This window comes from Urocampus carinirostris, chromosome 16 (assembly GCF_059441175.1).
Source record: "Urocampus carinirostris isolate Australia breed hairy pipefish chromosome 16, RoL_Ucar_1.0, whole genome shotgun sequence".
In the NCBI taxonomy this organism is placed as follows: domain Eukaryota; kingdom Metazoa; phylum Chordata; class Actinopteri; order Syngnathiformes; family Syngnathidae; genus Urocampus; species Urocampus carinirostris.
Genome location: NC_142364.1, coordinates 21,968,026 through 21,994,823, shown reverse-complemented (window position 1 = coordinate 21,994,823; position 26,798 = coordinate 21,968,026). Strand labels below are relative to the sequence as shown.

Below are 26,798 nucleotides of genomic sequence, written 5' to 3'. Positions count from 1 at the left end.
CTTAAATAACTCTTAAATCATCTTTTAAAAAAGCATCTAGCTAAGGAACAAACAACTTTTCGAGAAGTTTTTTTTCACATGACAGTGATGATAATGGCAGAGGGTATGCTGATTTTTGTGTTTTTTTCCCCAGCTATTCTGATGACGTAAACGTGCACAATAATTCGACAAAGGTCTTGGTCCGACTGTGACTTTTCCAATAGCAATGGTTAGGTTAGTCATTCCATTTTCCCATTGTTTATGCAGTAGAACGTTCCGATCGCTTGAGCACACGCGCAGTTTCTTTCATCTGGGGTATTTTTTATGCCCCAAAGAATTGCAATGATTCCATTTCATTTTCTGCCCCTACTGCAAAACTGCTACATGTGAATCATATTAATAGAATAGCACTGTATGCATCCATATATCGTGTAAATCTGTGCGTTTGGCAAACGACCATCTGGTAAACACACGAGATGTCGCAATGGAGCTCACTTTTGGTGAACAGAGAGAACAAGCTCTTTAATTTGTTGAATTTCTTGTGTAACATGAATGAAGTCATCATTGATTTAATGACAAAAATTAATTGTGGTAACTATGTATATTTGCGTAATGTCGCTCCCGCTTCATCCTTATATTTGGAATACTTACAAGGGCATGTTTACAGGGTTATTTCTTTGTCCCTATGCATAAAATCATAACCTTCTGATTGCTCCAGAAATCCAATTTTACGTTTTCAATTAGATTCTTGCTTGTAAACAGTTGAACAATTTTACATATTACTTATTTATTTATTTGTTAATTTTGACTGTTTTGTCTATTGTTACCCAATGCAATATCAATTGCAGGCTGGCCGTCCTAGAAGAGGGATAACCTCTCATGTGGCCCCTTCTCAAAGGTTTTTTTCTTATGCTAAGGTTTTTGACTTTTTCCTTGTCCAAACTTCAGTTTCAGATCAGGTGATGGTGTAATTTTTGCCTTTGCAGTTTTTTGAGCCATTTTGTGATCAAGGGCAATATAAACAAATGTGACTTGACTTGACTAGTCAGTATTGATTACCCTTGACATTTGTCTGAGTAGACTTTTGAAGTACTGTTAATAGCATCGACCAAGTAGCGGTTCTCTTTTTTTGGATGGACATCGATGGGAATTGTTTTTATTCCGGGAAGATGCTCCTGATAGTATTTGCAAATTTGCTTTGGCAGAGATTGTAGCATTCATTCTTTTTTCAAGGAGCTGATTGTTTGTGCTAATTCGCAACAATAATTCATTGTTGCAGGTTGTTATAAGAAAAAAGTCCAAATGTTGGTGGGCAATAATTGCTTGCCCAAGTGAGGCATGACCTTGATTTTTAGGACAACAGCGGCCTGCGGAGTGTCACTGCCTGTCACACGCTTTGCGACAATCCAATTAGATTTCACAGGACGTCTCCATCTTTGACGCGCGCCATGTATTTGTTCCAAACATGATTCGATTTTTCGCAGGCCATGAGATCCTGAGCGAAAATGCAACGAATCGGCGTGAAATGGAAAGTTGACCAGCACGGATGTGATTTATAAAAGGCCCAAAGCACAGAATTGGAGTTTAGATTATTTTTGATAAATACTCTTCGCTCTAGGACAATACCAATATGCAAAATGATGAGGTTTTTGTACAGTGGGCAGTGAACTACATTGTAAGAACCTTTTTAGCACTCAACAACACAGTTACTGCTTGTGGATGTGACCAGGGCTTGGCAAATAAATTAGCTGGATTAAGTTAATGATGTCACCGATTTCAAAATTTGCTAAATTGTGAAATCAAGGCTAGGATTTATAAGTGCTGATTTTGAAAATGTGTTACTCTTTGCCGCCATCTCCAGCCTTAAAGTCATGATCGCAGCCACGTCAGATCATTCATGAGTATGTGCATATCTTAGACATGCTCGATTAAACTCTTCATCTTTTTGGGCATTTGGGTTGGCGTTTGGACTGTATTTGAAGAATTTTTTTTTCTCATTTTACTACTTTATTAGTATACTAACAAAAAGCTGCAATGACAAGCATAAAGTCATTCTTCAACCTCATGCCCTGTCCGCCCCTATCCACCTACCTAAACTTGTTGCGATTCCTGCAACAGTGTTGGTAAAAGTAACATAAAAGCAGAGGGAAAAAATATATAAAGGCTCCATGAACTCAGTTGGGCATTGTTCACACATACTTAATAGAAAAAAGTCTACTTTCAAATCTTTCAACAACTCAAACAATTCATCCCCTCCCCCGTCACCTTTACAGATATTCAATTATTCAAAACAATTTTACTATGTAATTATGGCATTTTAGTTAGCAAGTTACAAGCTATGGATTTTTGCACGACAACAAAATTTCATTTTTGCCTCAACATTTTGGATGAGATGTCCCGTATTTTTTATTTTTGATCAATCTATTACATTTTCTGAATGTAGCAATTCAGGTAAGTGCCAGGTAAGCTGTATGAAAGTGTCTTGATTAAGAGAGTGAGAGGAAGAACATATGAGGTGGTGATGGAGGAGCAGAGTGGTTTCAAGAAAGGATTTGAAATGGATGTGTGGATCAGGTGTTGTGCAGTAGGACAAGTGTGTGAGAAATATTTTGCAAAAAGTAAGGATCTTTATTTGGCTTTCATGGACTTGGAAAAGGCGTATGACAGAGTCGATAGAGAGGCGTTCTGGCAGGTGATGTTAATGTATGGAGTGGGTGGAATGTTGTTGGAAGCATTGCAAATCTGAAAACCCGTACACGTATAAACATTCCAAGTGTTTGTCATATAACTTAACAATAAACAAAAAATACTTACACATCAATGGTATACACCTACAAATGTACAAAATAGTGTTTTAAAAAGTGCAAAAAACAAGTATGTTCGTTGGTCAAATGGACATGAGCTTTTGGCACAATAAGAAAACGCAAATTTGAAATCCCAGTAACATGATTTTCACCATTACCAAGCAAAAAGTAACCACTACTTTCTCATCATGAAGCTTGTCATTTTCTGCTGTTTTCTAATGAGATGAGAAAATATACTATCAGTATGTATTATGGCATGATTTACAAGCAAAAGCACAATTTAACACTGCTTAAGCCCGCCCCCTTAGGGCACATGTTTATGATAATATTGTATTGTTCAGCTGATTCTTTTTTGTGTGTTTGTTATACCCTTTTGTTAATTAATTGTTGGTACTCTGCCCAAATACATTTCATTCCTTCATTTAATTGAAATAAAAAGTATCTTGCTCTCACACACACACACACACAGTGACTATTAAGCTAACAAATGCTAGAGATTAACGTTTCGTTTCCTTACCTAATCACTCGGACTTTGCCAGAAAATTAAAAAATTAAAACTTGATGCCGTTGAGTGAAAGTGAAGTTTTTTTTTTAATGAAGCACAATTAAACACTGCTTTAGATGATTTAACTGGAAAAAAGGATCTTTCTCACACACACAAGCGCAGTTATTAAACAGCTAAAAAGAAAACGCTAACATAAATGATTCAGATTCAGATATACTTTATTGGCAGCACGGCGGCACAGTGGTTAGCGCGTGTGCGGCACAGTTCTGAGGTCGTGGGAACCTCCTGCGTGGGTTCAAATCCAGCTCCCGGCCTTACTGTGTGGAGTTTGTATGTTCTCCCCGTGCTTGCGTGGGTTTCCTCCGGGCACTCCGGTTTCCTCCCACATTCCAAAGACATGCATTTCAGGTGAATTGGCCAGTCCAAAGTGTCCCTAGGTGTGACTGAGCGAGTGAGTTGTCTGTCCCCGTGTGCCCTGCGATTGGCTGGCAACCAGTTCAGGGTGTCCCCTGCCCACTACCCGATGATTGCTGGGATGGGCTCCAGCACCCCCGCGACCCTACTGAGGATAAGCGGTGCAGCTGATGAGATGAGATGAGATATACTTTATTGTCATTCGTGTACACGTGTATACAGAACGAAATGTCGATACATCTGACCCGCACAGTTTCTTTGAGCGTCAGCCGGGATAGATAAGTTTAACCATGTCTTCGTCAGAATTTTAGCGCAGCAGTTCGTCATCTCGCGGTTCGATGTTAGTTCCAGTTGTAAATGGTCCAGTTTATTGTCCAGAGAGCGAATGTTGGAGAGGAAAATGAGCACCAAAGACGAAGGTTATGTTTCCACTCTTAACAAACGCGAGAGAAATGATATGGCTATGCAATCAGGAATAGCGACTAAAGATTCAGTTGCTGTTGTTTCAGCCACTGTATTTTCTCCGTGATACGTGGATATTGTAACCATGGCCGTGGCTTAGCGCTTGCTGGTATCATTGATCAATACCGCAATGTTAGCATTAGCATACAATTGTTCAGTGGTCTGAACTAGTTTTCGGCCCATGTTGTATCTCTGTATGGTGGCCCATAAAACAGTCCGCCATACTTTGTCAAACGCCTTCTTGAAATCAACAAAAATGTAAAAGACGTTTCTCTGGTGTTGTTGAAACTTCTTTACAGGATGCGCAGATTAAAAATATGTTCTGTGCTGTTCCTTCCCGTCCTTAAACCTGGCTGTTCTTTGGCCAGCTTTTGGTTTTAATGTGTTTAGTAGGACCTTTGGAATAACTTTACTTGCATGGCCGATGAGACTGATGGTTCTGTAGTCGGAGCATAGTTGAAGGTTTCCCTACTTTGGTAGCATAATTACTAGTGCCTTTGTCCATGCAGAGGGCTACTGTACTGTTTGCCAGATCTTTCTGCAAATCTTTGTAAAAATGTCTGTAGTTTGCTCACCACAATTTCATATGAGTTTTGATGTGATGCTGTCGATTCCTGGGGATTTTTCGTTCTTCAGCGAGTTAATTGCTGCCTCTGCTTCTTCTCTGAGGATAATGAAGTAGTCACTTTCCCCTGGGCCAGAATTCCTATGGACCTCAGGGTCTCCTTGTGTTGGGTGGTTGTAGAGTTTCGAGCAGTACTCTGTCCATCTTTTAATGATCTCTTTTTCTTCAGTTAGCTTATTTCCTGCCTCATCCTGAATGCTGCTGACTTTCTGGAAACGTTGAAATCAAAACATCTTGGGCCTCAACCATGTGCTACGGCACGCAAAATATTGCATTTCTTTTGAAATGAATTAGGTCATTATAAATTAGCTACGCGGCTTTCTGATCTGTAAAGCTTCCCTGTGTCTGAAATGAATGCTTTTCATCATTGTGAATGGAGGGAATTTTAAAGTATATCTTCTCCGCAGGCATCTCTTTGGCAGCTTTACCTTTCTTTGTCACCCTCCTTCCTTCTCATCCTCTTCTTCCTCTTGTGTCTAATTGTCCTCTCCCCGCGACTGTGATTTTGCAACTTCATCTTGTTCTGTTTGCATTTTTCACACAAACACACACACTGTCGCTCCTCACTCCTTTTGTTCTAGTATTTGCTCACAACGGCTGTTCATCATTTTTCCATCTATCGAGCTTGGGACTAAGAATGTTGTATATAGACGTTTAATGGAGTTTGCTGCAGGTGTCTGTGTGCTTTTTCTTAGCTGTCGTTAGTGGTTGTTTGTTTGTTTACCTCCTGCGACCACTTGGAGTCCATTTGCCTTTGCCTCAAGGGATCACAGACACACAATCGCACTAACACAAAAAGACAACAACATGCATCGGTCTGTCTCAAGTTACATTATGGCAGGCACAGCTAAGCATCAAGTATGAGAAAATGGGATCTATTGTAGTTTTTACAAGTCCTTCGAGGGCCATAATACATTTGTGGAAAAAGTGTGATTTAATGAGGCAGCTAGGGGGAGGGGGGGTGGTTAGCACATCTGCTTGACAGTTGATATTCTGGGTTCAAGTCTGTTTTGGGTGCCCTGTTTGGATTATGAATGCCCTTGCCCAAGTTTGCAAGGGTTTTCTCCATGCCGGATTGATTTGAGATGGTCTACCTGCTCTGACGAGAAGGAGGAATACCATATTCATTCTTGTATAAGGCGCTTTATTTAATACCCAAAAATAACTAAATATTTGAGTTTGATTTATACACTACGTTTTACCGTATTTTTGCAATAACTAATAAGTTGATAATATCGCTAACCAAAATTGCAAAACATTGATTGCAACGGTAATCGACCACAAGTCGCTGCGGTGAGAGCAACGAATCCTAACCATTGGACCATTAGTGTTACAGCTCCGAGAGCGCCGGTCTCCTGGTGATCCCAAGAGCCAAGAAGTGTTCCGCTGGTTCGAGAGCGTTCTCCATCCGGGCACCGGTGTTGTGGAATGCTCTTCCCCCTGAGATCCGATCTGCTGCCTCAGTGGACATGTTTAAGTCTAAGCTTAAAACTCACTTCTACTCTATAGCATACGAATAACCTAAACTTCTTATATGTAATAACTTGTGAAGCCCTTTGAGACTATTTGTGATTAAGGGCTATACAAATAAAAATGACTTGACTTGACTTGACCGATGACATACGGAAAGGCATTGGACTTAATACTTACTGTGCGATTCTTTTCTGGTACTGTAAACAGAATGTGATAATGAGATGAGATCTGATGTCTTTTTATGTTACACGTACATTTCTGGTGATCCAATGGTTAGGATTTGGCGCGTTAACCGCCACAACCCGGGTTCAACTACCTTGGCATCAATCGCAAAGTTCATGCTAAGAAAAAGTGAAACAAAATCTTATACATATTTTTAATCAAAATAGGGGTGCGACTTGTACATGAGTGCGCCTTCTACACGAATAAGTACAGTATATATTTAAGGGGACTAATATTTGACAACTAGATGTTGCTGTATTGTGTGGTGCAACTAAAAACGAGTGCCACAAAGCACAAGGAGGTATACAAACTACAGAGACTTGAAGCAACCAAACTGCAGTTTTTTTCTCTTTTTTTCCCCTCGCATTCCACAAGGTTTTGGGTCTTTGGGGGTACCCACAGCAGCAAAATGGCTGACAATAATCTCAGCTCTCTCTCGGCGAGCCTCATGTTATGTAAAGGGAAGACAAATTTCTCAATCTACATGTATTTTAAAGAGTGCAAATTAATCTGATAGTTCATGTATTTTTGCTTGTTATTCAAATCAATGTGGAATTTTATTTTTTATTTTAATGAATAAGGTTTTTTTTCCCCTGCAATTTTCTAATGCTACATAATACACAATGTCCCTTCAACCTTTTTAAAACTTGGGCTGGACAATAATTTAAATTATTTTGCCTTTTTTAAACATTGACCATCGAAAATCAGCTTAATTATGATATTGAGGAAGGAATTTTAAGGAGTTGCGGAGTTTAATTTGTATCAATAACAGTTGGTTTATATCAATAAAAACTTCGCTTTTTACAGAATGCTGGATGGGGTTGTTTACAGTATTCTCTTTTTTGGGATATGCAAAAGCTATAAATACGTATTATGAATAGTAAGTTCATGTTGAAACTGATTTATTTTGTATGAACCTTTTGTACAGGATGCATTTGGCCAAATAATGTTTTGATTCGTAATTGCTTAAAATGATTTTTAAAATCAAGATATGAATTGTTGGCCTTATTGCCCAGGCTATTCCAAAGGGATGGTTTGACCCACGTGTTGGTCTTAAGAAAACAGTTTCGGGAATTTGTTTATGGAGACGCCATGACACCTACTGGCCTGTGGAACAAGACAAAGGGCATCTTGTTTCCAGATGCTGCAACACTTTTTGTATCTCTTTGGCTTTGTGTTGCACCAATAGCAGAGCCTTAATTACTGAGAAGGAACCGAAACCTAAACTTGTTTGTTTCTGGTTGCATTTATCGGATGATAAAAGTTTAAGCTTTTACACATAATCGAACTTGGCTGCTATATTAACTTTACGCTCCATATTTCAACCTCTATGTCAGCCTCTGTTTCCTTTGTTACATTACACTGCATTTTTGAATGTAAAGGTAGCAGACTCAAGTGGGGACCCTCTTCTTGTCTGTTACATACATCTGAATCACAGATTTCTTTTTTATTTTTATTTTTTTTTATATATATAAAATGGTGGATTTAATTTTTTATTAGAATCTGCATGTGCAGACCTGATGTCTGTATAATGGGTTGGCGGATTGATACAAATATTGATATAATCAAAACTAAGCGAGTACTTGGAGCAGATCGATATTATTCTCTTAGGATTGATACTGATTGATACTTCCCATTTTAGTGATCACTATAATAATGTATTTTAAGATTATACATACATTATAATCTTTGAGTATGATTCATCGTGGTTACATATCATTTGCACTACTGATTTTATTTTCAAAATATTTTGCAATGAAGCTATTTTTTGGACTATATGGTGAACCTGGTTATAAGGAGCACCTTCAAAAATACCCCCTTGATAAAGATATTATTTTTATATGTAAGATGCTTCGAACTTTTAGGCACACGAGAATATAACAGAAGATAAAAAAAAAATGAATTTCATAGAACAAAAATATCAGAGAATCTGGTTTCACAAGTAAAATAAATCAATTCAAAAATGTATGTAGAAGCATCTCATTTTAATTATGTATTGTCAAATGTATCTGATGTATTTTTGGCTTTATAAAGTTGCACTAGATTATAAGGCACACTTTCGAATCTCCGGCAAATTTGTGTTTTTTAGGCGGACCTTATATTCTGGAAAATACAGTCGTTTAGTTGTCTTGTTAGGATTGTTATATAGTTTTTATTTTTTGCTACTTTACTGCATTTTTGGTTTGACTCTTGATTTATGACGGAACAACATTTTATGTTGGCCTTCAAAAATGAGTCTAAGCAGAGAAACGTCTGGCATTGAATAAGTTGATTGACAAGTTTAGACCGTTTTTATCATAATTATGAACTAACTCAAGGTGGTGTTCTATTATTCAATAATCTTGAGATTTCCAAACAAAAGGTATCGTGATCCATTGATACCACCCTGTATTCACTTGGATGGGATTGATTCCAACAACCCTAGTATCGCCCACCTTTGATTTGTACTCACTGTAGTTATGCTGCATTATGAGAAGTGATAAGTACCTCTCTCTATAACTGTGTACTCTCTCCTTCGACATCCCATAATAATACTTAGACAGGCAGACCGTCGCTTGGTCCCCATTGGCAGAACTGTTGCCAAGGAGTGTTGCTGTCTCAACGTGGATAGAATCTGTTGTCTGGTACACTTTAGACATGAGAACAACTGCAAGATCTGAATATTTATACCATGGCAATTGTTCACATTGACATTGCATAGATGGAGATAAACATCAGCCAGTTTGACCTTTAAACGGCCTTTGATGACAAACATTTCAACTCTGCCCGCGTCAGCACTTTTATACAATGGCACTGCATCATACTCAAAGCTGTTTCCAATATTTGGGTGATCTTTTATGGCTGCAAATGGCAACCACAATAGTAACCGGTTTACCGTAATACAGCTGCATCAATCAAATCTGAGGATTTTGTTCAGTACTAGATTCAAGAGCGCCTATAAAATTGATCATCAAAACTTCTATTGACTCTGTTATTCATTTTTTATTTGCTTGACGCAACCGAGGCCATCTTAAATTCCAATAAAGTTACTATGTATGAAAATATAATTAACTCATTCACTCACAGATGTTTTTCTCGAGTCGGGACTGCCAGTGCCAGCCAATTTTTGCCATTTTGACTTTTTTTTTTTTTTTCTAGCCATATAGACATAGGACATATCAAAAGAAAGCTTGAACCTTCATCTTTCATTAAAAACTTTATTGACTTTTAACATTGTTTAGTAAATAACAGTTGAACATTAAGTTTTTTGAAAATACTAATTTCCAAGATAACTTCTGAAAAAGAAAGCTTGAACCCTCATCTTTTATTGAGTCAAGTCGAGTCATGTTTATCTGTATAGCCCTTAATCTCAAGGAGTCTCAAAGGGCTGCACAGACCAGACTATTACAGACTATTATTACACCATCCCCTGATCTGAAGCCTACACGAGGGCAAGGAAAAACACACAATCCTTGGCATCAGGAAAATGAAGAAACCTTTAGAAGGGACTGCACTTGAGGTAATCCCTCTTCCAGGATGACCAGGCCAAAATGGATGTCGCATTGACCAACAATAGAATAACAATGGAATAAAAAATAAAATTACAAAAGTAATAATATAAAAATAAATAAAATAGAAAAAAAGGTTTCAGCTCCTGATGTTTCTGGTGAAGTGTTTGTCAATTAACTTGATGATAAACTAAAATACATACCAATATACCCGCCCGCAAAAATGTAACATACTCTTTTCCTACTACCTTATCCAAAGATCATGTTATATTTGGACATTTCACATGAAACTAAGAAAGCAATACATTTCATTTTATGTGTTTTTTTTAATCCACAAAAATGTATCAATAATTCAAACCCAATCTTTAAAATGTTGTCGCCTAATTAGATTTTTTTGTTGTTGACTCTTTTAATATGATAAACATTCCCGATATAAAAATATATATTTTATGCTTCATAATCTGCTCCTTGTGTAGAGTTAAACATTTAATTATTATTATTATTATTTTTACTTTATTTTTAATTATTTTCTGGGTTTTCTGCAGCTTTTTTTGTTCTCTTGAAAATGGTTCACTTTGTTTTATGATGAAACCAACAAGAGAAAGTTTAAAATGTCATATACATTTTGTTTGTAATTATGCCAATTTCTTAAAAAAAAAGATTTTTAAAAATGTAAGAAGATTTTTTTATAAAATCGGTCTTGGCGCCCTTTACCGGACCAAAGTGGGACGAATTACAATTCTCAGTGTCACAACGGAATTGCGTGAACTCTTATTTGCATTAATGTACATACTTAGTGGTTCATGAATCCCATGATACAACGAATCGGTGATCTAATTCATTGCCAATGCTTTTAATAATTGATTTGATAAAATAATTGTTCCAGCCCAATCCTCAGATACACCAAAGACTTTTTTTTTTCCCTTGTCTTGCTTTTTTGCGTTTATTTATATATTTCAGGAGCAATTTCTGTTTTCTCCATTCTCTACTATTTGTCTCTGGTACCATGACTAAATATAGTGTAATAGTAATATGAAAACAAGGATTTTGTTAGGATTTGGAACTTACTCCGCCGTGGCCCAGGTTTGCTTCCTGTTGCATCCAATGTTGTGCTATTATGGTCAGCGATATTTTTCAACCAATCAATCAATAGCATAATTATAATAATATATTGTAAAACCTTGTGAAGTATGTGCACCCAATCTTTGAGTTCTTTTGGGATGAATCATGTGTGTTGTATACAAATAAATACGGTATGTCAGACAGGAAATTGGGTTTTCTGTTCATGATCTGCTCATAAGACTCTCCTATACTTGCATAGGTTAGTGAAAAACTATCATTTACCAAATATAAGTTTTGTAGCTGCGATAGAGTTCCATCATAAAACACTACCTCCATCTAAGGATGCTATCGCTGCTGTTTTATGTTCCAATGCAGTCTTTTTGTCAATTACTAAAAATCAATATATGCCCCGTATAAGTGTGCGCGCGAATGCCATCTGGCCAATTGTCTCCCCGTCTTCATTTTATTGTAATATGTCTAGACCTGCTGCTCGAGTGAATTACGCCGTGTGTAGGTATGAAATCCTTGATGAGAATCCGTCCCAAAAAAAAAAAGGATGATGCCGCCACTCGAGATGACGAGACGACGAAAAGGGTGCTGGTGGGGAGGTTGATGTGGGGAATCTCTGGGAAAAGTTTGAGGTGCAAATGCAGGGCGGGAAAATGAGGACACGAAAAAAAGGCAGGAGCTGTGGTGGTAGGGGGGATCTTTTTTTTATATTTCATCAGGCATGTGCTGAATTTATATTTAATGCAGATGGGAGGGGAGTTTATGTTGGCGCATGCATACGTGCCCTGCTATTCGTTCCCTTGCATATATTACAGTGGATCTGCGGCTGTGTTGGTGTGTGAGTGTGCGCACGCCCGGCCCGTCCTGTCTGCCTGACTCAACATATTCTCTAACCCCCTTCTCCATTATCCCCCCTCCATCTACCCCCTTGCTTTCTCCTCTCTCCCTCTCTCTCGGCTGGCACGAACATGCATGTCTGTAGACTCCAGGCCCGCGCGCCAACTTCACTGCAATGCAGCCCTCTGTGCATTAATTGGCAGCGAGACAGCGGCTACGTGCTATGCGGGCGAGCAGGGAAAGAGAAAAGAAAGGGAGCGGGGAGGGTAACGTAAGGACAATCGTCACGGTAACTGATGGACGGACGAGCAGGTTCACAGGAGACGCGCCAACAAACAAGAGTGTGAATTCCTGAGCATGTACAGGGAGATGACGTGACTGTGTCTATAAAAGAAGACAGTGAGGGAGGAGGGGAGTGTGTGTATATATTTTGTGGATTTATGTGTGTTGTGTATGTCTGATTGTATTAGCGGATTGCGTCTCCTGCCTTTTGTGCCTGCTCGCTCATGTGAGCCTATATGTGCACTGCAGATATCACAGAGCCGGCCCAGAGCTCTTTAGAGCCGCAGTCGGTGTTGCTGCTTTTGTGTGTGAAAACTGTTTTTCTTTTCCTACCACAGCCGATGAGGTAAAGTTGGGGTACAAGTTTCTCCTCGTCTTCAATTCAAATGCTAATGCAGAAAGCCGTTCATCCCGTCGAGATTCCTCTCAAAGGGAATAGAATAAATCTGTTTCGGGGTCAGACTGCAGCCCCAATCAAGCCCCTATCGACTTTTTTAGTAACATTTTAGGATTCTTAGCTAGTGCACGCACTGGGTAACAATGGAAAAGGAATATTTTTTTCCAGGGTCAAACTGTGGTCACTGACAACCTATCAACTGTTTTAAGAAAGGAATATTTCAACATTCCTCTCTAACATCCCCAAGGGTCCATTAAATAGCTATTTGAAAATAAAAATATAAGATGATAGTATTCCCTCATCAAACAGTTAGTTAGTATTTGATTTGTTCTGTTTTTTTAAATGACATTAGTCAAGTATTGTCGGACTGGGGTTTAAAAAATGTCGGGACCGTGAAATTGTAGTCACTCGTTTCTTTTTTAGCTTTTGTTTTGTTTTGTTTTTTCAGGGTTAGTTCAAGTTTAGGTACAAAGGTGTCTTCTAGAGACACATTTTTTATCCTCACAAACTTAAGGCTGGGTAGTAAATCCAATTAAATTGATTTATTTGCCATTGAGAGTTTTATCTAAATCACTCCTATTACTCATCATTAAATGTTTTTACAACAATGCAGAATTTTGTATGATTTTAAAGATGTATTTTACTATTCTGATAATTGTGGTTAAGCTATAGCTATTTATGAAAGTCACATTTCATTCCTAAGACTTACAGCATTGGTACCCGTTGCCCTCCTGCTTGGCGCTCAGCATTATGGGTTGGAATTGGGGGGTTTGGTTACCTAATGACTCCAACGAGATGTTGCAACACATCAGTTGGGTTGAGCGAGGGGGCTGGGAATCTTCTCCTCTGTATCAATCGCTCAGAAAAAGTCAAGAATGTGAACGTGTTCTTGACTCTAGCCACCTTCCACTAGGGCAGACCTGGGCACTCCGGTCCTGGAGGGCCGCATGTTCTGCATGATTTTTGAGGTGTTCTGATCCAATACAGGTGATTCCAATCACCAGTATCGTTAACGAGCACTTGCTAGCTTGCTAACGAGGTTATAATTTGTATCACCTGAGTTAAAGAAGAGCAAACTTCAAAATCTGGCAGGACATGCGGCCCTCCAGGACCGGAGTGCCCAGGTCTGCACTAGGGGGATATGGCTCCATTATATATACATTTGTTAAAAAGTGATTTAAAATATGTTGTTTTGATCTTTTGCAAAGAATGCTTTTTTCAAATGTTTCTTAATTGATCTTTGATTTTTGCAATCCGGAGATGGATTAAGAGCTTGCTCTGTCCACTCCACGCATCGGCCCGGTATTGCAGTACCTCCGGGAACGGTGCATTCGCAATGATCGCAGCAAGGCTTTAGGGCTAGGACCTTGGCTTGGCCTTTTGGCTGAGAGTAAGTGTCCTGGCTCCTAGGCCTTGTAGCGTATTATGAACTGATCGATAATGGATAATGGATAATGAATAACGAAGATAGAACAATAACCCTTCAAAACCCCAAACCCCATGTTTCTTTTTTCAAATACATCGGAAATTACACATCGGAACAAGACAAACGGGTGCTCTTCAATTGTTGACAGCTCTTAAGATGTATAACCAACATAACAATCACTCTTCTCTGTAAAAACTCAAGTCATACAAAATGGTTGCATTGCATCTACTAATGGTCAAACAGTGGTTGTCATAAACTATATGTAATAATAGTCACTAAAAAATAAACGGTAAAAATAATAGAACACTTAGTGTCGGGAATTCAGTTAATCTATTGCTGGGTCAAATGGCCATCCTTAACCCTTTAGCACCAGTTAAGTGAAGTTTTAACTGTGGGTTAGTATGTATAACTCATTTTTGTACTGCAACACCAAGGGTTTCTGCGGTGCCAACGACAAATGAAATAATAGCCCAAGAACAAATCAAGCATGTGTATCGGGCATCTGATAACCCGATGTGTTTTACATAAACTAAATGTATAAAAAAAGAGTAATTCAACCAAATTTAACTGACTATTAACAGTCTCAATAAGAACATATTTGAATTTCAGTGCAGGTTTCCATAGCCTGATAGGAATCTGACTATTCCCTGCATCTAAACATACTGACTGTTGACCAATTTATGTCAGTATATCTTTTGTTTATGTTTTTTTTTTTTTTTTTTTTTTTTTTTTTTTACATTTTTTGCAAAACTGGGTTGGGTCTAAAGATGTGCTATGAGGACTGCTTGATATATGTACCTTGCTCTATAGGCAAACTCCAGAACTCAATGAACATCTTCATGGCATAAACGTGTGGCTTGCTGACAGATTTACCCGCATATGCGTGTAGGTGTTTGCTGGAAAGATCGGTGTGATTCACTTTAATACAACACTTACTCAAAACAACATGAAATAAAATAATGAAACTATTGTCCTCCAAAGATGACGCTCCCAACTCAATTTTCCATGACACATGTAGGCTACATTGGAAACTGAAAAGGAGAAGTCATTGATATTGTATGCCTTGTAAAAAGAAGTGGCCCGTTTTCACCTGACGCGCATGCGTGAAACTGGGATTTTAGGAGTTGCATCATTGCATGTCCAGATGATGTCTTGCCTTATTAAGTTATTTCTCTTCATATCTTAGTCATCACTACCCATCTGTGGTAAACCTGTATTGGACTACCCACTGCTGTTGTCAGCATTATGATATACAGTAATTCTTTTACCAAAATCTGGTAGTATATATGACTGGAGATATACTGCATGTTAGGACACCTAGGTCACAACAAACGATTATTTCAATAATTGATTAATTTGTCAACTATCTTCTCGATTAATAGGATAAATGTTTGCACTTTAATCTAAGCATTGTATAACAGATCATAATTTCCATTTATATTTTTTTAAAAATAATAATTTATGGTAAGTTAGTGGTTTAGCCTCCACCATGTCAGAAAATACACAAAAAAAGTGTTTATTTTCCAAACCAAAGTCCAATTGGCTAAGTCCAAATAATTTATTTTCACAAGACCCTTAAAACGGTCAAAATATATTAAAAAATAACACATAGTTGTGACAATTTAAAAATATAAAGGATTCTAAAAAATTTACACTTACTATAACTATTTTGTTTTACGGAAAGATATTTGCTTTTTTATGATAAATACCTTAAGAAAATTGGCAAGAATTTGTTGAGAAGCAGGTTTTCTGCGGACTCTGATAATTTCTCGTCCAAAAGTCAAGTCATGTTTATTTGTATAGCCCTTAATCACAAGGAGTCTCAAAGGGCTGCTCAGACCACAGATTATTGCAAACCACAGACTATTATCACACCATCCCCTGATCTAAAACCTACACAAGGTCAAGGAAATACTCAAAAAGTAAAAGCAATCTAAGGTTTCAAAATTTTGAATTTGATCAAACGCTTTAGCAAAAGGTAGAGTTTTTGCTGCCTTATTACTCATTTATAACCGTGCAACTGACACCCCAGATCAACTTAAGTCCGAAACATATTGTAACTTCTTTATGAATATCTACTAACTAAATTGTAACAAACAATTCATAAAGCTATAATTATAATTACTGTAAATCCACAGTGTAGTCATGTGGAACATTTAGATGTCTTCGTAACGTCATACCAAAATCCTATTTCTACATTTTCTGAACAGCTTATCTCATAAAGCAGGGGTTTCAAAGTCATATTCATTGAGGGCCAAATGTTAGAAAAAAAATCACAGGGGCAGGACTAGTAGATTGAAGAGAAAGAGAGGAGGAAAGGGCGGAGTGAGTGAGAGAGAGAGAGAGAGAACACAGGAAGAGAGAGAGATAGAAAGAAATACTACTACTGTTGCTTTTCAAGTGGTGCCTAGCATGTGTGACATCAAGTGGACATATTTTCAAACTGCAGCTAATTTTTCTCGCGCGCTTCTCTCAGTGTTGTCACGCGGGCCAGATAAATCCCTTGGCAGGCCTGTTCCAGCCCGCGGGCTACCTGTTTGATACCTCTGCTATAGGGTCCTTGGGGGGCTTGGCCCATCCCATCCATGTTTTTGGAATGCGGTAGGAATCCAGAGTGCCCGAGGGCACTAAAGAACATGCAAATTCCGCCCAAGGAGGACAAGAGCTGGAATTGAACCCGGGACCTCTGAACTGTGAGACGGATGTGCTAATAACTATAGACTATTGGAATACAGGACTGTCTCAGAAAATTAGAATATTGTGATAAAGTTCTTTATTTTCTGTAATGCAATTAAAAAAACAAAAATGTCATACACTCTGGATTCATTACACATCAACTGAACCATTTCAAGCCTTTTATTATTTTAATATTGCTGAATTTGGCTTACAGCTTAAGAAAACTCAAAAATTCTATCTCAAAATATTAGAATATCATGAAAAAGTATACAAGTAGGCTATTCAACTAATCACCTGAATCATCTAATTAACTCGAAACACCTTGCGAGGGTTTCCTAAGCCTTAAAAACACTCAGCTTGGTTCAGTAAACTAAATCACAAGTATGGGGAAGACTGCTGATCTGACTGCTGTCCAGAGGACCATCATTGATACCCTCCATCAAGAGGGTAAGACACAAAAAGAAATTTCTCAAAGAGCAGGCTGTTCACAGAGTGCAGTTTCAAAGCATATCCACAAAAAGTCTGTTGGAAGGGAAAAATGTGGCCGGAAACGCTGCACAACCAAGAGAGATGACCGCAGCCTCAACAAAATTGTGAAGAAGAACCGCTTCCAGAATTTGGGGGAGCTTCAAAGGCAGTGGGCTGAAGCTGGAGTCCAGGTATCAAAAGCCACAGTTCACAGACGTGTCCGGGAAATGGGCTACAATAGCCGTATTCCCATGGTCAAGCCACTTCTGAACTCAAGACAACGGAAGAAGCGTCTGACTTGGGCTATGGAGAAGAAGCACTGGACAGTTGCAGAGTGGTCCAAAGTCCTCTTTTCAGACGAAAGCAAGTTTTGCATTTCATTTGGAAGTCAAGGCGCCAGAGTCTGGAGAAAGGCTGGAGAGGAGCAAAATCCAAGTTGCTTGAAATCCAGTGTGAAGTTCCCACAGTCAGCAATGGTTTGGGGAGCCATGTCAGCTGCTGGTGTTGGTCCACTGTGTTTCATCAAGTCCAGAGTAAATGCAACTGTGTACCAAGAGATTTTAGAGCACTACATGCTTCCATCTGCTGAAAAGCTCTATGGAGATGAGGATTTCATTTTCCAGCATGATCTGGCACCTGCCCACAGTGCCAAAACCACCAGTAACTGGTGCACTGACCATGGCATCACTGTCCTTGATTGGCCTGCTAATTCCCCTGACCTGAACCCCATCGGGAATTTGTGGGGTATAGTTAAGAAGAAGATGAAAGACACCAGACCTACAAATGCAAATGAGCTGAAGGCCGCTATCGAAGCATCCTGGGCATCAATAACACCTCAGCAATGCCACAGGCTGATTGCCTCCATGCCACGCCGGATTGATGCAGTAATCCGTGCAAAAGGATTCCCAACCAAGTACTGAGTGCATCAATGGACATTTTCAAATGTTTGATTTAGTTTTGCTGTTATAAAATTATTTTTTTACTTGGTCTGAGGAAGTATTCTAATATTTTGAGATAGGATTTTTGAGTTTTTTTTCAGCTGTAAGCCAAAATCAGCAATATTCAAATAATAAAAGGCTTGAAATAGTTCAGTTGATGTGTAATGAATCCAGAATGTATGACATTTTTGTTTTTTTAATTGCATTACAGAAAATAAAGAACTTTATCACAATATTCTAATTTTCTGAGACAGTCCTGTATTTAACGCAGCCCTGTGAAAGGCTTGTTGGTATTATGTTGACCATTCTTCACTCTAATTTTCTGTAAGGACAAAAGTTTGGTTTGATTTATCCTTTATTGTATCTTCGGCGGGTGGGATTCTTTGTTTCCAACGTAACAGTTGCACCGCCAGACGGGTAACTGTGCCCGGCCGAGCGAATCGCACTGATTTTAAAATTAAACACATCACCTCAAAGCCCCAGTTAAAGTTCAGACAGAAACGTAGAAGTGTATATAAAAAAAGAATAGATTAAAAAAAATAATGGAACTTATTTTTCTTTGTGTGGCCCGATATCAAACTATCCACGGCCCACTACCGGTCCACTGCCTGGAGGTTGGCGACCACTAATCTAATGTACATAAACTGTTGATTGGTAATTATCTTCACTCGGCCTCGTTGTGGCCCAGACACACGTTTTACACCTGTAAGATTTGACATAATGTCCCAAAATGTCATGCCTCAAAAACAGTTCAACGCTCACAATTGACTTAAACTGGTGTTATGAGTTACGAGAATAACCACGAAATGAGTGCAACTCCCGTGATCACTCAGTTATGATTGATGGAGGGCTGCATTTTTCCCGATGTCAAAAGGAAAGGACTGCGGCTATAGCTTGCCCACCGTAACTTAAAGCCCTTATGCGTAAGCAGTCATGTGAACGATCCCATGCGGACCAAGCAACCTCAACCTAATTGTCTTTCTCTGCTCGTACTGTCCTCAGATGACTTTCTCCGTCTGTCTGTGTGACCCCCTCCTACCTTCTCCCCCCCTCCATCTCGACACTCTCTCCAGCTCTGCCCACTTTCTGACTGTCTGTAACTGTAGCCTGTGTTTTTTTCTTTCCCTCCCTCCCTCTCTCTTTACCTCCCTCCCTACTCCCTGCGACGTATAGATACTGCATTGATCCGACACACACACAGACACAAGTGAGCCTCCCACTCCTTCATCGTTGATTCACGCGGCTCTTTCGATCTCGCCTTCTCACTTGTCTCCCATTCTGCACTTGTTGAATCCGGGGACGGAGAGAGATGGGAGAGCGACGGAGAGATCATGACAGGCAGGCAGGGGGAGTCTTTACAGCACGCAGCGGAATACCTACTTAGAAGACGGAGAGAGGACGGAAAAGTCAGTCATGCCGCAGAGTTTTTTTGTAAGGGATTTGGTATCGGTGACACTTTAAGGAGCGCACCTCAAAATCCTCGTCTGGGACCTCAGCGGCACCAGCCAGCCAGCCGCCGCTTTGTCTGAACGTCGTCCGCCAAGTCTGTCTGAGCACGTTTTTCTGCATTAGTGCACGACAGTGTTATGTGCCACTTTCTCCAGGTGAGTCGGTGCTTACGTGCCAGAAAACACTTATTTCCCTATGCAGCCTGCACTGTGAACGTGTGTGTGTGTGTATGCTCAGGCGTGCATACTTTTATGTAAGTAAGGCAGAGTGCATTGCGAGTGTGTGTGCATGGTGTCGGAAAGAGGAGAGTACGTGAGAGAGGCGGTGACATTTTTTTCAGTTTGTATTCCTGGAAACTGCTCTGCAGCGTTGCTCAATAGGAAAGCCGGTACAGTATATCTATATACATACATACATAATACGCTCCTGGGTAGGGGTGTGTGAGGACAAATGGGGTGGGAGGATTCAAAGTTCATTTGGGGAAAGACTCTGAGAACGTATCTGGAAAAATGCCAGAAAAGGAGCTGTGTAAGGAAGTATGAAAGTGGATACAAAGAAGTTGGACTTCCCGTGTTCGACAAAGTAAAATCCACTTTCTTTTTTTGGGGTGACGGAATACTATATGTTGGTAGATTGAAAATATGAAAGCAGTGTAAATATGGCACATTTTAGAGATATTTGATGTTTGGATTTTGGTCATGGTCATTTGTGTCCAAACTTTTAATAATTGAAGACTGTGTGCTGAAAATTTAGCATTGCGTGAGCTGTTGTAAAATTCTTCTGACAAAGTAAAAATAAACGTGGCTGTCGCCAAATAAATGTATCTAAATTTTGGGTGTTTTTTTTTATAATGAGATGTCTAACTGCCAAGTCATATCTGCATTTTTATGATGAGAAATTGTGATCCACTCTCATGTTGACCAAATGCCTTTATGGTTTGGACTTGGTGTTGAATGCAATTAATTGGTGCCATTTTTATTTTTTTTAACCCCGACATATGCAGACCTTTTGCCCGAGCACATCACATATAAAGATTGTTGATATTTACTGCTTAATTTGAACCGTTACTTAGAACGTCTGATTGAATTGGACAACTCATATATGATCCTCAAAGCTTTGAGTGGCATGCTGCCCTACGTCACACCTGACTAGATCCACCCCAGCTTGATCTTAAGAAATAACTTTGGATTTCTGTAATAAATTGTATTAAAATATGTTAAGTTTTTAAAAAGAAAAAATATCATATTGGTAAAATTCCACTTAGAAATGCCCGTAAACTTCATTTTTCTAAGGTTTTCTAGCACAGAGATGCACATGATTTTTTGAGCAGGCTATATAAATGTATGCGCTAGGAATATAATGTGGTTCCCAGGTTTTGAGTTTGACAAATGAAGTTACTTTGTTTGAACCATCCACGTACAATACACTCTGATCCTGTATTTGTATGTGTCAATTATATCGTACATATAAATAGCTTAAAGTAGGGGTGCTCATTACATTGATTGCGATCAATGAGTCGTGAACGACGAATTGATGATGATCGACCAATTGATGGTTATCTACCAATCGTTACAGTAAGTACAAGTGATTAAACACTGCGCCACATTTTCAACCAGCCTAACAGTTTTAACCTAAGTAAGACCAGCCTGTTAGATAAGAACTGAATTTGAAATTTAGGTCATAATCAACCTCAAGGGTAGCAAATTTTGCAATGTCAGCCTACCACCTGTCATTTGATAGACCTACAGAACAACCAGTAAGATGAAGACTGAATTTTAACCTTTAAATCACAGCTCATGCACAAATGTAGACGGTAAGCGCTAAGCTAGTCAGCATAAGAGCTGAAACACATGCAAAACAATAGCTAATGTTTCTTGCATTCTAAAACTTAAAACATACAGACTGAAACAAAATATACCATTTGCCTCTTTGGAGATGGGTGCCGTCTGCTGTCTTGCCATATCAAGTAACCTAGTGTTTAAGTTCTCTAAACCAGAAGTAAGTGCTAAAAAAAAAAATCAAATCATTTTCGTTAAAACCCAATGTAGCATTACCAGTGCAAGTTAATTAAATAAAGTTCAGTTATGGAAAAAATAGGATAGTGATTATCAGGGTTCATATAAGTGCTTGAAATCTTTTAAATGTTGTTTTCAAGTCTTAAAAAGTGCTTGAATTTTGGATAAAGTGCTTGTAAATGCTTGGAATTGTTCCCATTTTTCTAAACAATTCTGCCTAAAACCAACATTGACCCTTGTCTCTGGTAGCTTTGCCTTGCCATTGCATTTTTCTTCCATCGTGATTAACTGCAACTGTTATTAGTATGTATGACATTGTCCGATGAAGCATCATCGCCCCTTAGAGGACAGGTGCATGCTGCACCTAAACAGAGCACTATGAAATGTGTATTAGTGAAATGATTACGTATCAATTATGGTCATATATTATGGGCCCTCCAACTATAATTGTAAGCTACATATTACTCATTTTACCTCAAGCCTACATAGGGAGAGATTTGTCTAAAAAATATTTACGCACTCTTTATTCAGATCCTCAAATATATCTCTAATTTACTCAAAATCTAAAAATCATATTTCAGGATGTATGCACACGCATAAAAAAAATCACATATGTGAATCATATGTAATTTTTGCAAAATACTTTATTCACATAAGATTTATTCTTTCAATGGTACTGGAGAAATTGGAAAGTTTGGCTTTGAAAGTGCTTGAATTTGTTAATGAAAAAGGTCTACCAAACCTTGATTAACGGTAAATGTTTTGCATTTTTGTGGAAAATCAATCATTTAGACTTGGTTATTTTGTAACCCGAATGCTGAAACGGTGCAAGTACCCTTGGCTCAAAAATAATTGCTTCAAATAAATGTGATTAAAGAAGTAAGCATGTCGCACAAACCGTTTACAGCCGGAGCTTAACTTGTCACTTATACATCCTGGACACAGATTATTCTTAAACTTTCCTAAGTATTTGTTGGTGTTTTAAATCAAATACAAAATAGAGGGACCAACAGCTTACATTTTAAATCATCTTTTCAATACTTCCAATGAGCAAGTATGGTTCCTTATCGAGGACAGAATGAGGCCACGCTGTCTAAGAGTAGAAGTGTTCTCAAATACAGTAGCCCATTTGACATTAGCGTCATATACACAGAGCGCTGCTCTGTTTGGATTTAGCAGGCTGATTTAAGCCCGTCTTTTTATATTGCCTTAATGTGCATCATCAGCTCCATTCTTCCTCATATTTATCACATTTTCTTAAGGCATTTCCCTTATGAGTCTACTCCAGCTGATTTTAAGCAAGAAGCAGAGTAAACCTTTGACCAGTCTACAGTCAACTGCAGGACTCCTTATGTTTATTCCTTTTGTTTACAGATTCCCCTCCTCGCTGGCGCGTTTTGCGGTCCATAGCAGAAGTCTCCCAGTCTAAAAATGTCGCAACTGCTCCACGTGGAGATCCCCAACTTCGGCGCCACGGTGCTGGGCTCCCTGAACGAGCAGCGCTTGCTGGGACACTACTGCGATGTCTCTATCCTGGTCAAAGGTGCGTTTAGCGGGAAAGTTACTTTTTTTAACCGCTTCTGTGTTCAGCATGCAAGCTAGTTATGGTACGTATGTAAACGGCAGAAGTTCTATGTTTTTTTCTGTTCATAGTACAACTTTTTATAACACAATGCAAATTTGTTCTGTACTTAACACACTGTATCTTCTGATTTCTAAATAGGAAAATGTGTTTTCTAAAATTCTTATCACAAAGAAATAATAATTCAATTATGACTAATAGTAAAGTAAGTGGTAATCTTTGAGTCAAATTGTACTAAAATGGATAATTCTGCTATTATTTGAACATGCGCCTTATAATCCAGAGCGCTTTTGATGTGGATAAAATTGGAAATGCGCTACCGTATTTGGGCAATTATTGAACGGTCAATATATTTTATGGCTTGACCACAATTGCAACAATGGAGGCAGCGGGGATCCACCAAATCCTAACCATCGGGCTGCAAGTGGCATGGATGGTTGTTCACAATTGCATAACATTGGATGCAACGGGTATCAAACCCTGATCGCGGCCAGTAGAGTACCAGATACTAGCCAATAGATCTCATTATCACAATATTTTTGGTCATGGTATGAGATATGTTAGGGAAACGGGAATACGGAAAGTAATTAAAAACCAGTATACCATTTTGTTAACTTTTTCTTAGCTCCAACTAAGCATTGTAAGTGATGAAGCCTTTAAATATGTTTGGCCATGCATGGATTTATATCGTCAGGACGACAAATTACTTCCCACAACGCCTTTTTCTTTTTTCAGTTCAGAAAGACTGAATTACTTCTCACATTGCCTTTCTCTTCTTTCAGTTCTGAATCTTGCGCGCTTCGTACAAGGTGAAAACAAGGCTGTATTTTAGAGGCCCCCCATCTCGTGGCCCAGCTCCATAAAAACTTAATCAATTTGGATATGGAATGCACCCCGCCGTGATTTGGGATTAATTCCCCTTTCATCCAATGTTATGTCATTGTGATCTGTAATATATTCAAACTGATTAATCACTGCACAAATGTGGTACTTATTATTTATTATGCAAACCTAGCCCATACAGTGGTTCTAATTCCATGTATCTTAAAGAATGGTGCGCCTTACATATCGCAAAAGTCTTTTTTTGAGTGGTGCACCTTCAAATCCCGTGCACCTTACATTGCATAATATATTGTAGTAAAATGATCTGCCATGATGATCATTTTGCTCATTGCATAATATTGTTTTTCTTGATTTTACTTAAACTGTTATACTAAAATATGATAAATAAAAAAAACACTTGCTAAATTATCTGCCAGTGAAACAAGTTTTTTGTGTGAATAATTCAACTATTCCGTAATTTTTGTGGACTTAAAAATTAGTCTTATTAAATAAATTACCTGTTTCCCTTATTTGTTTTTGGAAGATTTTTCATATAATCTCTGTATTCTCTTGCCTGTGTTATGACTTTTTTTTTAAAAAAAAGGTGTTCATCTTAATGTTTAAAGCCAGAACAACTGAGACCAAGACATTATCCAGGTTTCAGAGTATTGGGAACCATAAATACTACTAATAAATTGATGGATTGACTTCATTTTCACTCCAATCATCAAATACAAGTTTACAATAAAGATCACAAGACAATCACTTTAATAAACAATTGAAACATTATAAGGGCTGACACGAAAAAGCCGGAATTTTATTAAACACATCACCGGTATATGTTTTTCTTAACGAAGCAAAGTTTGGATACACTTTTTTTAAATGGTACAATGAAACAATTTTTAGATATAATAGCCGTGGCACCAGGTGACGGCAGGAAGTGCATTTTGCCTTTCTCACTGATGACTGTAATTCTAGCTTGGTCTCGCCAGTCTTGATCAAAAATCCCAAACCTGCTCTGTTGAGGCTGAGATAAGACTGAAAAAAATGCCTTTGATTCTGAGATGAAACGGTGATGAAATTCATCTTCTAAGGCCATTGAATTAATTTAATTGGGATCTTTACGAAGACTGATCCCAAGGACTACAACATTACTTTCACCAAAATGGACAACAAACTGCAGTCTGAAAACACCTCTGGTAACCCGACCTTTTTTAATAGTCCAGCACACACTCAAAGTTAAAAGATGGCTGGACTACTGTATTTATTCGTAGCACACACTCACCCCCTTCATTGTTGTAGGGCCTACAACTATGCATTGCAAGTACCACATGTTGTATTTGTGAGGTTTATTATTGCTTAATAACAGGAATTGCGAGTTGTAGCCATTATTATGGGAGCTGTTGGGTGAAGTTGACAGGTTCCCATAAGCTCAAGAGAATGTTGAGGATACGTAAGCACTTACTGTATACATTTTTTCTAAAAATTAAAAAATTAAAGTTACTGTAATTTAAAATGGACGTACAGACAAAAAATATTTTTAGAACATGTTTAACGTGTTTTTGCCTGTAGTAGTTTGCATGCGCAACTGGACGAGCTGGTGCTGACAGTGAGCATTCATGAGCAGTGAGCCGTCTGGAGCATTCTCTAGTGGTCGCACCTGGAACTGCTCATGAACTGGAGCATGATTTTTGTTGCAAATAAAACTCTTATACCAAAATCGTTCCTGTTTAGAGGTGCGCGTTTAAAGAGGTACAACTGTAAAGTTCAGACTTCTTGTCCCTTCAGTGCTTAGTTTTATTGTATCTTACTTTAAATACTAGATATCCTCTCTGATGGACTTTTTTTTTTCCCTGTTTTTCAAAATTTAAGGTCAGTCATTTAAAGCCCATCGTGCAGTGCTGGCCGCCAGCAGTCTGTACTTCCGTGATCTCTTCAGTACGTCCACCAAAACCCAGTTTGAGTTGCCCTCTTCGGTTACGCCGGCATGCTTTGAGCAGATCCTATCCTTTTGCTACACGGGCAAGCTGACCATGGCGGCGAGCGAGCAGCTGGTGGTCATGTACACGGCAGGCTACTTGCAGATCCAGCACATCGTGGAGCGTGGCATGGACCTGATGTTCAAGGCCAACTCTCCACTTTGCGACTCGCAAACCGCCGGCAACTTGGAGGAAACGGGCTCGGAGCCACAGAGCCCGTGCAACAACGGCAACGGGCTAGCAATGGCCGCTCTCCTCGCTAACCCCGGCTGGTCCCCATCCCTTCTCATGCCGCCGCGTAAGATCAAACTCGAGAGCAATGAGCCCACACCCCTCGGAGTCGCCACCACGCAAGGGAAAATCTCTTCTTCAGAGTTAGGAAGTCGGCTAGCAAGAGCCAGTTCGCTTTTTTACACCACAGCCGGGGGGACCACTATCTCCGGTGTGCCCCCTTACCACCTAATAGGTGGCGGGGGGGGTGGGCCAGGGGTCGGTGCTACTGGCGAGCGTTCAAGCCCCGGGGAATCCAGTTTGCCCACCACTGACAGTCCCACATCATACCAGAACGAAGATGAGGAGTTTGAGGAAGAGCCATATGATGGAATGGCTGAGGACAGCTTCAGTCACCTGTATGCACGGCCAGGCAACCCATATGGCAGTGAGTATTGTTACCAATTAATAGAATGAAACTTTTCTTTATTTGGTTTTAGTTTTGCGCATAACTAATTTTATTCCTTCATTTGAAAATCAACAATTTAAAAAAGGTTTTACATTTTTTTTTCAACTGAAAGCTAATTATTAAAGGTGGAGTGCCTCGATTGAAGGGTTTAAAAAAGGTTGAAAGTAGAATATGTTATCTTAAGTATGTGTTAACAATGCCCAAC

The 26,798-nt window shown here is 38.9% G+C and overlaps 1 protein-coding gene and 1 pseudogene across 2 annotated transcripts in view; both read left to right on the top strand.

The window, feature by feature from the left end:
* Positions 1 to 26,798, top strand: part of nacc2 (NACC family member 2) — a 68,197-nt gene that overhangs the window by 30,327 nt on the left and 11,072 nt on the right. The window contains exons 1-3 of one of the 2 annotated variants that reach the window (XM_088356103.1): positions 19,316 to 19,671; positions 22,906 to 23,074; positions 25,808 to 26,572. In XM_088356103.1, coding sequence (XP_088212229.1) covers positions 22,963 to 23,074; positions 25,808 to 26,572 — 877 coding nt within the window. In that variant the 5' untranslated portion in view covers positions 19,316 to 19,671; positions 22,906 to 22,962. Of the gene's footprint in view, positions 1 to 19,315; positions 19,672 to 22,905; positions 23,075 to 25,807; positions 26,573 to 26,798 lie in introns of those variants that run through there. The other variant, XM_088356102.1, reaches the window with a different exon arrangement.
* On the top strand, positions 13,755 to 13,895 carry LOC148350721 (U2 spliceosomal RNA; annotated as a pseudogene).